The sequence below is a fragment of the Acipenser ruthenus genome, chromosome 24, assembly GCF_902713425.1.
Source record: "Acipenser ruthenus chromosome 24, fAciRut3.2 maternal haplotype, whole genome shotgun sequence".
NCBI classification, from domain to species: domain Eukaryota; kingdom Metazoa; phylum Chordata; class Actinopteri; order Acipenseriformes; family Acipenseridae; genus Acipenser; species Acipenser ruthenus.
In genome coordinates, this window is record NC_081212.1 from 5926230 (window position 1) to 5939023 (window position 12794).

At 38.7% G+C, this 12794-nt stretch overlaps 1 protein-coding gene across 4 annotated transcripts in view; it reads right to left on the reverse strand.

Annotated features, from left to right (window-relative positions):
- Positions 1-12794, reverse strand: part of LOC117962605 (myotubularin-related protein 4-like) — a 58410-nt gene that overhangs the window by 44184 nt on the left and 1432 nt on the right. For 2 of the 4 annotated variants that reach the window (XM_058998204.1, XM_058998203.1), the window contains exon 2: positions 645-723. In XM_058998204.1, coding sequence (XP_058854187.1) covers positions 645-647 — 3 coding nt within the window. In that variant the 5' untranslated portion in view covers positions 648-723. Of the gene's footprint in view, positions 1-644; positions 724-1109; positions 1241-2802; positions 3101-12794 lie in introns of those variants that run through there. The other 2 variants (XM_058998205.1, XM_058998206.1) reach the window with 2 other exon arrangements.

Genomic DNA, 12794 nt, shown 5'->3' on the forward strand with positions numbered 1-12794 from the left:
CTTAAGAAGCTGGAATTGCAAGTTGATTTCCAGATCCCTGGTGCAGCACAACAGTGAATAATATACGTTTATCATACAGCCCCCCACATTCTTTCACAACTTGTCAGTTCTTGAATGTGGTTAATTCATGCTGACAGTAGATTGTAAATGTACTATACTTCACTATTCAAGGACCCTTCACTAATTTACTTCAGTCAGTACGTTGTGTTTACGGTGTTATAACAAAGCAAAGCTGTGTAAAAGTTATTATATTAAGAGACACCCTACACACAGTGTATTAACTGAATATAAAATCACAGAAACAAAGACATGAACGACTGTTAAACATACATAAAACGTTGCTTAGATCTTTACACTGGATAAAATGTACTAGAATTTTGATAAATCCTCAACACTTGGCTGGAGGTTTTTTTTATTACACAGCACCCAATAGACCAGGTGTGGCTAACTGGTCCTGGACAGCCACAATCCTGCAGGTTTTCTGGGTATCTTTAAAATGACAGTGTTGACCAATTAAGAAAATAATTGGCTTAATTAAGTGCTAACGAAAACCTGAAGACCCTGCAGCTCTCCAGGGCCAGCGTTGTCCAGCCCTGCTATACACCAGCACAACAAAAAAAACCCACTTGTGGAAGAACACTCACCATCTTTCAAACTGGACTTCTCTGCTGATGACTTCTAATCAGCTCCTGCTGGCTTCTTCCTATTTCACTCCAGTGTCACCTGTTGAAAGAAACCAGAAACTAAATATTTAGAATCTTCACAGCAGTGCCAAGAACACTTAGACATAACTTCTGGCTAAGAACTCTGGTCACACTTTATTTTTTGTTTATTAACTGTTAAAACAGCCAATAAACATATTAATGTACATTATTTATTTTCTGTTAACTGTTAGCTAAAAAAAACGCCAGAGCCCTATCAATGATCAATCAAACACCAGAGCCCTATGGATGATCATTACCCAGTCGATCATATTTGAAATCGGTTCAAATTGTTACTGTAGTAATGTTTAGCAAATCAAATCAGGTTTTTTATTAACCCTAACCCTTAGCTAAAAATTAACAATGTTTGTTAACCGTTAATAAACTAAAAGTAAGGATGCCCCTTACTGTATCAAACAGGCGATCTCTCTCCATCCCAAAAGGTGAAGGATACGGCAGGTACAGCACACGTCAGTTTTATAATCCATTACTGTGTCGCCACACCCGCTTACAGCAGTTGGAGAAGTGTTTTTAACATTGTTTGTAATCAAGCACTATTCTAAATTCACCACTGACCGAGGACAGCTTCAGGTGAGTGAGCATCACTCCTCCAGGCAGAACGCTCCAGTGAGCCACCTCACTGTGCACAAGCAAGCACACAAACAGAAAGCTGCCCATATGCAATGCCACTGACAGCCCTAACAAGACTGGGAACACATTTAGAGGAAAGTGAAACTGAAAGCACAAGCCTGCAGAGCATTTAACAGAAACCCCCTTCCCCAGGACTTGAAATAGGAAAAGGAAGTAACAAAATCACACCAACAGGGTTTCCAGTAATACTATACAGCACAGCGTCACCAGCATTCTTCAGACAATTATACTGGGTCTGCAGCACCGATATGGTAAGAGAATGCATTCACACAGAAATACACATTTTAAAAAAAGTATAAAGGAAGCAAGCCTTCTAACTGTTTAATATATATATATATATAATATATTATATATAATATATATATATATACACACACACACGTAGAGTACTTATGTCAGTTAGTATTTTGCAGCTTCATATATAAAAGCAAACCATCACAACACTAGCACAATGGCTAAAGAATTCCTTTTTTTGAGTTCCAATACAAATTTTATTGCAAGTATGGAAGCCCAAAAAGACAACTGGCAGTAATTTGTCAGTTTTGTTAGTATAGCTGCAAACTGTATTTACACTTTAAAAAGATTAACAACAACAACAACAACAACATAGCTGAATTTGATAATTCTCATAATTTGTACTCTTGCAGATCGATTCACACACTGTTGCAGAATATCCACTGCTGAATTATAACAGGAAATCCCGGTTGGAAAAACCTGTTTTTCATGCTGCAGTAGGTGTATTTCTTTCAGATAGCAACGGAGGCATTATCAAACAAACAAACAAAAAATGATTAACAGAAGTTTGAGAGCACAGGAATTAGTGACCCATCACCAGCCTGTCTGCAATTTCCACTTCGCCGTTCACTTACTAACTACATAGTTATGTTGCCACGACATCGAAAATCGGCGTTCTAAGGTCAATCTGTCCAGTTCCTTCAGGTTGTACTATAGTACTAATGTACTAATCATCATCTCGTTTATAATTCAAATAGCGCAAGTGGGTTGGACCGTATTATTATTATTATTTATTTCTTAGCAGACGCCCTTATCCAGGACGACTTACAATTGTTACAAGATACCGTAGCCTAATCTTGCTTTTGAGCCACACGGATTCGTGAAACTTTTAAAGAAGAAACTAGAATGGAGAATAATTATCCCTTTAAAAACAAACAGTACAGAACAGTGAAAAGAGCATGCACGCTGTAGAGTATGCTGTACCAATTATACTGTACTGTACAGAAGACAGACACCCAGCACACCTACAAAAAAGTTACGATTCCTCCGAACTTTAAAAACCACACAATCTCAAATAAAAGAACGTTATTTCGGATTAATTAGTAAAAGTAATAACTGTCGAATTACCGTTTCCAATGTTTTTTTTTTTCACAGATGTGATCACACACGTATTGCCATAGTTGTAAACTCATTTGATTTTTGTTTTTCTTTTTACCTGTGAAGGAGTACACTTCTGCAGCTCCGGTAAACTTTGCTCGCTGGCTAGACACGATTTGGAAATACAAACACAGCAGCCCAAGTTTTAGCCTGGCAAGCTGGCGTTTCTTTTACAGCAAATATCCCGTTTGCCTAAAGGCTGTTGATGTTGCTCGATTTATATGGGTTAGGTTTTAACGTGTCTGATGTGAAGGGAATGCTTCTACCAGCGAAAGGCGTGGACACGTCCCTGCTTTAGAACTGAGCGTACTGAACACAAGCGTACGTGACTCCTCGCTCCTTCTCTACACACACACACACACACACACGTGTCAAACTGAATTAGCGTCCGCCAACAAAGGACGACTTTTGTTTCAGAAAGTTCATTCACATTCCACTTTTCCAACAACACTTGCCAAGTATTCCTTAAAATTGTCTTTACAGGGAGTTGTAGACTTAGTGTATAATACTGTGCAGTATAATGTTTTGCAAAAAAATTGGCGTGTAATTAATCAAGGATATACATACATTACTAAATGCATTGTTTCTGCTTTTAAATCGTTGAAATTAAACTATTAAATGTAACGACATACTGTATACGTACTTTTTTTAAATATGCAAATGTTGTGCGGTGACCATTTGTATTTATTTTAGTTGCATTTGTTACGGTGTTTATGTAAACTTTCTTTTTTTTTAAATCTAACAATCGGTAATTCGCAGAAATACAAAACTTCATTCTGGCTTCGAACTGTAGAAAGGGGCGTGGCAACTTTTGCAACGCTGTATCCCACTACTAGGCTACAAAACAATACGTCATCAGAAAAAAAAGTAACTACGCTAGATTTCATTCAAGCCTTTGAAAACCAAATATGATGTATCAATAATCAATAATCTCTTAAAAGCAACAGGACATTTTTTTAAATCCAGAAAGTACTAATTATTTGACATAAAAGACTGGTGCTATTCCCCTCAATTCAAGTGTTTCAAAATGTTATTGAACAAATTATTAGGATACAGATAATTACTTTAACAATACAGCAACAGGAAAAAAAAAATATTGAATCTATTTTTCAAAACCTGAATATATTATGTTTAAAATAAAAAATAAAGGTAACAGGGTATGTAAACATTGCCTTAACTCTGTAGTAGGAAACAATGGAAACAAAAAAACAGCCAGACCAAGGTGAGCAGAGAGACCAGGGTTTGACATTCCATAGCTACTGCACTGGAGTCTCGAGTCCCCATCGAGCCTTGTAGGGAAGCTCATTTGTCCCGACTAGAGTACGGACGAGAGAAACAGGATGAGAGCGGACCTTGTCGAGGCTGAACTGTGTGTCAAAAGTCAAGAAGTCATGCTGCTATAAATTCACTCGTGGAAGAAAGGACCTCTTGAAAGCTGTGCAGAGCAACACAAACATACACCTTTAAAAAGCAGTCCTCCAGACACTCCTCATACTGCAGTTCAGAGGCAAGAATCAGAACTCGGTTATTTAACATTACGTTTATCCGCACAGACTTTAAGGGTCGTTCTGTTGTGTCTGTCCCTACTTTAGCAAACCAAAAGGTGGCAACCCTTCAGCTATAGCCAAAAGTTTTTTTATCACCCCGCAAAATTAACAAATTTTGCTTCATAAAGTCTGAATAATGTTACGAAAACATATTGATTTACATATCGCTTTGTAGTTTTCCATATACTTAAACTGCTTCCGGTATACTTTTTCTTTGAAGATCTAAATTGTGTTAATGTATTTTTTTTTTCTTTTTTAGCTGTAGTTGTAGATTCTCAAAACAAATTACAGTTCTGCACACTGCACAGCTAGACTGGTGATGGTGCTTAACTATAAATAGATGGCTTGTCTTGAAATTGATTTATAACTTTCACTTCTCGAAGCACACGTGGCTCTTCATCCCCAGACACACACCCCTGCCAAAGAAAGATTTACAAAATCAAAAGAACGTCAAAAAAAAACCAACCATACCCGGACCGACTGAGGCGTTATTCATTTACATTCCACCTTCGATTCCGTGCACAGCGATTTCACTTCACTGTATTGTGTTAATGTATAAAACTTTGCGCTATACAATCTCGCTGCTCTCTCAGTACAAGCTTCCTCTTGCACTTTGCCAGCCCTTGTTTTAGCTCCAGGCTCATGGCGTTACCTTTGAAATGGTACCAGGTTCTTTTGCCAGTGGGACTTTTTACTGGACCACAACCACAGGTTATATTTAAATCTACCCCTACAGCTTTCACAGTTTTAAACAAACAAACAAAAAAATCACATTACCCTATACAATACTATTATACCCTATACTTCTACTATTGTGCTTGTAGTGCAAAACCTGCTTTTCTATCCTTCCTTGCGTTGATGGATCCTTCGCTTGAATGTTTATTTCTAAAGTTTGTGATACTTCTAGGTTATAAACGACGTGTTTGATTGATTTGAAAACCTGCATACACCTTCATACAGCAACAGTGTGAAAAGAAACCTGTACAATGTAGGTAGTTGTAACAAAGAGATTCCCATGATCCTTTTCAAGTGCCCATTGAGATGGTTTGTGCTCATTACCAAGGCTCCTGGAATGCCCCGACACTACTTCTGTGATGCAAGGAACACACAGTGGCTTCTGGTGCAATAGAGAGCTGTGATATGGAATGAAGAACCACATAATAGAATTGCAAAACATCAGTGTGAGATTTTCATGTTAGATCTAGCCTCACATCAGATTTGACTTTCTGTACCTTTGTATATTTTTGTGGCAAAGAACAGAAAACAATTTAAATGCAAATCTTGCACCTCGTGCGATCACTGGAACAAATGTTTATATTGTTGCACGCTAAATGTCACAACCTTTAATTTTATATATCACTGAATGTGTTTTAATGTGAACTTGGGGTGGGGGGATCCAATATATTCATTATTTTTATGGCAATAGAACACAATAGTTTTGTTGCCACATTTTACAATTCTTTAAAAACCTACTCCAAACAATGATTTAAAACAAAAAAATTCAAACCTCAGACAAAAATCAGTATTTAACAGCAACGCATTCCAAATGTACAGACACACCTAATGAAGGCAGGTAGCTTCATGTTCTTTAGATATCAGCCCTGAACAATGAAGTGCCTTGAGTTTAGCACATGCAGTACAACACATACTACTTCAATATTAACAGAATAAAACAAAAAACTACACAGCATGTGTATGTGTGTGTGTGTGTGTGTGTGTATATACACACACTGTATATATAAATTTTATTTCCATTTACTCCTCAATTCAACTTTGCGGTAGTGCCTTTACACTGGGTATAAAATAGTTTGTTTTTGCTTTATTTCAAACTTTGTCAACATTTTTTTTTTTATAGGTTTAAGCTTTGTGATTACAGCCCAGAGCCATTTTGACTTGCTGAGGTGAACTGACCTATTCGGTTCATGGTGGTATAGCTGCTGTTCATTTTTTTTAGTTTTTCAGTTCCACATTCTGTTACAGAACAATAGTCACAACGATGCTTTTTATTTTAAGAAACTTTCCAAATCCTTTGCTTTTGTTCAAATGTTGACCAAGAATAAAAGCACCTTTCTTTGTTGACTTCGAGTACAGTATGCACACAATTAAACTCATTAATTCAGAACTTCTTATTGTTTCAAGGGTTGAACAGGGTGTACTGACTTAAAAATAATTAATAAAATAAAAAAAGGACAATTTCCCCAATTAACTTGTTCTGTAAAACACCATTAGTAAATCTCCAACTTTATCATGGAGTGCTTTTGCAGCTCTGTGTACAAATTTGATATTGCGTTCTCTCAAACTAAAGATGTAACAGTGTCAAAATCTCTTCCACTGCTAGTGTTTGCTGGTATCCCTTCTGGAAAATGCATTTTATCATACATCAAAGTATTTTCTCTTAGAATATATAATTCATTTAAATGTTAATGAGGTTGAACATACAAAAAACTGTTCTGTTAAAGATTTTTATAGAATGATGTAAACTTGCCTTTTTTTTTTTTTTTAGCCTGGTACAGCCAGGCGCCAGATGGAGCCTTCACAACCTCACCCAATTAAAGGCCAGACCATGAAAAAAAATCATGATTAAGCTAGATAAAGATAGCCCATACCAACACCCTCACAATTAGATAAAGGACTCTAAGATATGACTAAAAATGTGTGACATTTGGATAGACAGCTTTACCTCTGTACCACCGAGCCGTGCCGAGACAGCCCACGGCGGCTTAGGAGGAGCCTGGTTGTGTTTCCACTGCAGCGCCCAAGCTGTGCAGCTGACGACACACGCAATGAACGAGTCGAGTCACGTGTAGAGGATGCGGTATTAAGAGGCGCTGTGTTTGAGTTGAGAATGGCGGCCTGAAATGTAGGCCTACTTTTCTCTCCTCCGACTCACAGCACGCCACGTTGTTCGTCTTCCTCGAGTGTACTGACTGACGCAACGTAATGATGAAAATCATTAACCCCGCCCCTGCTCGGCTGCCAGACAGATTCAGATGTGTTGAGAGGCCAGTTTCACGGTTTGGTTCTCACTCAGCACGACAAACAGCCAGTGGAGAACCACCCGCACTGTGAGGGCCTGGGGCCCTGATGGCTCAGATGTGCCAGTCGAAAGAGGTACTTTTCTACCCTTAGAAAAGGAGAATAAAGAAGTTCTAACCTTGACCAGAAACACACTTTTGTTTTCAACCACAAATCAGAATTTACAAACAGGTGTTCCACCCACACTCCCCATGTGTGGAACGACACACTTAACGAAACCTCCGTGTTTTTTTCCTGTGCCAGCTGGGTATTCAAACTACTACGGGCAGAGGTTTGCACTCCTCTCAGTGCCAATCAGATCTGTATCATTTTGACTGTACATTCTGAAAGAGTTCAGATTGCCCTTGCAGTATTTTCAAACCCATTAAGAGGTTGGAATGGGATACTCATAAAGGAGTCCTCATTTAAACAAATCTCCATGTGATTCTCAGGTCTCCCACATCAAATGCACTGTACTTCCAACCTTTTTTTTTTTTTTTTAAATGTAAGACTAATAATAAAAAATGATAACCAATGGCATATAGATAATCTACACTGCAGTACTTCCGCTATGACGGCAGGGTTTCGTACTGTAAAGAGTTAGACATGAAAATAAATCAATAAATTAAAAAGATCAGAGTCCTCTCACTGAACTGATGACGAGCATGGCCAGTATTTTCAGTGATAAGTAAATGACAATTACCTTATTACCTAAAACCAAAACAAACACACCATAACGATATCACAGATTGAGGGTTACTGTACAACAAGAAAAATGACAGTATGTAAGCAACAAAGCAATAATGAAGATAACCTATGATGCTCATGAACTTTGCTCATTGGCACCAGCAAGAGAAAGGCCTTGGAAACATACAAAGTGCACAGCAAGGCACATGTTACACTTATGTTGTGCGGAGTTTATCTATAGTTTGCGTGCGATCATTATTATTCAGAGGGTACTGGTTTAGTTTTTTGTGCTGAAGTGTGCACACTGCATCTGCATGGTTTTGACATTCGGATGTATGCTGCACTCATGTGCAGCAGGACAGCCTATGGATCAATAATAACGTCAATAGTGACTCGGAGAACAGGCCCTGCTACTCTGCGACTATGGGGTTATGGATTTGTGCTAACTACAGAATCAAAGAATTGCAAATAGAAATCCTTTCTAACCAACCACATACACCGATGTTGCAAATCCCCAAATTATTTTTGCATATTGTGTGTTTTGAAAAAAGCAAGCTTAAAAAGTCAAATACAGCTATCATTTCAATATTAAAAATAGGAACAATATTTCAATATTTCTCAGAATAAGAACTGGATTGTTAAGTGTTGAACTGGTGAGTATCTGCACCTCAGGTCTGTTCCTCAATGACACGGTGCTGCTCGGAATAGGAATGCATTATTCATTTTGTCATCATCATTGGCATACAGCGCACAGCACATGGTACGGCTTCTCACAGCAAACACACAGCGAGAGAGAGCAAATGGGAATTTTCTGTTTCAGTAGCTTCCTTGTTTATGACTAAACTGAAGATATTTACTAAACAGTCTTTATCTGTAGGAAAAGGATCTTCACTGAAATGAAATATTTACTTCCCTGGTCTGCACAAACATGTTTTGTTACAGAGTGTCTGGGGAAAACCAAATCTATACGAAAGGAATATAGCTTTAAATCTGGCGAGCAAGAACAACCTTCTGTTTAAAATTGTAATCTTGTTACAGTTACAATCCTCCAATAGAAATGTAGGAATTTGCTGCCACTCAGTAGTTGGGGTGGGTTTAAAGTATTCAGAACGTATCAATGTGAGATACAAGTCAGGAAGGAGGGGCATTGCCCAACTGCACTGGGGAAGTTTGATTTTTGATTTTTGTAGGTTATTTTATTTTATTTTTTCACTGGGAAAATGAGTCAAAGTCAACATGAATTGAGTAACCATTTCTGGTGTTTATTGGATATCCACCGATTTCATTTTTTTTGTATTGGGAGTGTTTTATCTTTTAACAGAAATCAGAAGCCCAACCTGTAATACTGCAGTCTGGCGCTTTTCAGCACACCTACAAAATAAATACCATCACACATATTATATTCATTTTGAAAGTGAAATAAAATTCAGTTACATAAAACATGAAGCCAAAAAAAACACAACCACATTCTTGTAACACTACTTCAAGGATTTCAATGAACTCACCCACCATTGTCAAAAAACTGTCTGAATACATTCCAAACTAGACAGGCCAGGTATTTTTTGCAGTTCTAAAAATAAACTAGCAAATAAAACTAATAAGCCGAGCTGTTGGTAAAAAGACAAAAAAAAAAAAAGTGTTTGAGGCGTAGGCCTATATCACAAGAAACCTAAACTCTATTATATAAAAATATGCTTCAGGAGTTAGTGCAACATTGTGCTAAAGCATTACATTTGTTAAATACAGAGTGTGTTGGGCGATTCTACAAAGCGTAGATTTACAGCCTTAGAAACAAGGCTGGCTTCATTCAAAGTGCTCATCGAAGACATAAACACCGCATTACAGGTACCAGCAGCGTCCACAAAAAGCACAACAGCACCTTGTTTTACAAATGCCGTGCATAGTTTCAAAACCAGACAAGCTGTTCCCAAGATCCTGTAAACCCCAGCGTACAGAATGTGATTGCACAACAGCAGGAGGGCTGCCAGATTTCAATACAGTACACTCTCCCCAATCTGAACCAGTTCATTTTAGTTATCTGTTTGGAGTACCGATCATAATCTGTACCATTCTATAAATGCACCATCTAGCTCCGCGTGGAGTGCAGGATGCGCCCTATGGCCTGGAGATCACTGGTTCGAATCCAGGCTATGTCATTGCCGACCATGACTGGGGGTTCCTAGGGGGTGGCGCACAATTGGCAGAGTGTCGCCCGGGTGGGAGGGATTAGGTCGGTAGGGGAATCCACGGTTCACTGCGCACCAGCGACCCCTGTGGCTGACAGGGTGCCTGCGGGTCTGATGGCTTCGCTGTGGATCTGCAGTTTGAAAAATGATGGATTGGCAGGAACACATTTGAGGACGAGTGTTTCAGCCTCCGTTCCGAGTTGCTGGGGGGTTGCAGCGGTGAACCGGGATAAAAATAATAATTGGGCATTCCAAATTGGGGGGAAAACCGGGGCAAAAAACCACTGGCGACGACTAAATAAAAAAAAGAGACACATCTGAGCTTGTTACCTATACACACTGTGGCCAATCAAGCTTGTAGTAAAATCTGGAATGGGTGAAACTGATGCAAGAGTCTTATTTTCATCCCTGAGCTGTATTAAGATCTGCCACTGAAAAGATGCCAGCTACTAACGTGTTCAAGGGAATGTCCATACCAAGTTAACACAATTGGATCAGTGGTTCTGAATATAGAGTTAAAATTCCAATCACAGGGAACATAAAAGTTAACTTCTAGAAGATGTACCAATATGCACTGTTAATTGATTTGTCAGTCTTTCAATGAAAGCAGCACTGTATCGCTGCAGGGGGTTAAAACAAAAGTTGTTTGAAAGTGAAAGCTATGGTTGGTATGTTTGGTATAAAACCCTCTAGCAATCAGTAAAAGGAACTAAACCTTCTGATTATCTTGTGATCTTGCTGAAAGAGGAAACTGCCATGTGGGGACTTCTGAAAGTGCTTACGTAACCCTTTAATATATGTTCCTGTGACACTGAGATACACAGAAAATAACACTGTCAGTACAGTTTCTTTTTGGTGCCGACAATGGTCAAGTACTTTGTTGTTTGCTGGGAGATTAGTCTTCTATTCAGACTTGTCACTAAAGTCACAAGGCTATTATTTAGAAACTGGGTCACTGTAATTCCAGTCCAATTCAAGTGACAGGCTCCATGCAGGAGACACGTAAACTGGCAGACAATATTAAAGCACTTGCAGGTTGTGAAGAGGGAAGAAAGCCTACTATTTCCATGGTTAGTGATGGAAATCACCATGTGGCAGAGGCAGGAATCCAATTTGTCTCGGTTTTCAGGAAACACAAAAGAAAGGGGCAAGTTATATTGATTGAGAAAGATAAATGAAAGTAGGTTCTATTGTAAATATTTACTTAGACTGTATTTCTTTTGGCAAAATATAAAAAGCAAATTAAAGAATGTTGCCTAGCACCCAGCTGCTCACACACACATCCGAGCCGAAAAATTAAAAAAATAAATAATAATAATAATAATAATAATAATAATAATAATAATAATAATAATACAGAACCCTATTGTCTTCTCACAAAACTACGCTCTTATCTTAACTGATGACTTCCAGACGACTCGATGAAACATATGGCAAGAGACACAGATGCTACTTTCTTAACTCACATGCAAACACAATGGAGAGCTCTTCACATCTATCAAACGTAAAGTCCCGTGCTAAACCAACATGCAAATCCTTTGGCCACAAACCTCTAGCAAAACAACCTGTAAATCCCCCACATTATACCATCTGCAACAAAGTGCTGTCACTCTGTTGCCCCAAGCACCTACAGCAGCCTTGGAAGAGTTGCACAAAACCAAACTGGACATGCCAGCTACTTAAAACATGTTGAACACACACACACCTGCAAACGCTAAGAAGCAAAAACCAGTGATCCGTTTCCCACTGTCACACAACCAGCAGAATGCTATTGAATTACTGTGTTGGTCATTTATTTACGTTTAGCAAATTAAGTCAATCTAATGTGCTTGATTTGTGTTGCGCCTTTCTCCGGCCTTAACATTGTTTAGAATATATAATGCATGCAAAGTATGTTTGTGACGTGGTCTTGAAATGGAAATGCTATATTAACGTTGCACACAGTGCTTTTTAAACATACGCTGGCAGTGTGTGGCAGTTAAGTTTACTACTGTTACAGTTTTCTGTTGGCTTGTGGAGAAAATGCGTTGAACAGCAAAACTGGGGTAAAACATTGAGATAAAAGGTGTTGTCAGTCAGAATACAATAAGATTCCCTCTGCCTTTTTACTGCCTCCCAGGGGTGCTGGAACTAGGGGTGTGGGGGTGCGGCAGCACCCCATGGATTGAAGTGCTGTGCTTCTATCATATGCAGGGCTTACAGTTTTGTCAATGGCTTTCAGCACCCCCACTATAGATAAATGTTCCAGCGCCACTGCTGCCTCCCCATTTAATATAATAGCGATTACAATAGTAATTTAAGCCTGTTTTGTTAGACTCGTGGTAACCAATCTTGTCAGCTGCTTCCAGGGGGATAGGACACAGACACACAGCTCCCCCAGCCAAAGAGACATCACACCTTGCACAAACATGAACTTCAGGCATGCCATAATAATAAAGCAATTGGACAGCTCACCTAGATAGCCAAATTGGGCAATGTTATACTCTCTAATAATATCTGCAGGTATTTTTTTACAGCCAAGGATTGGCCTAATGGTTCGCTTTTCATCTAACATTGCCAAATCAAAAGGAGGTCTTAAACAACACACACACGTTTAGATACTCCCAAGACATTTT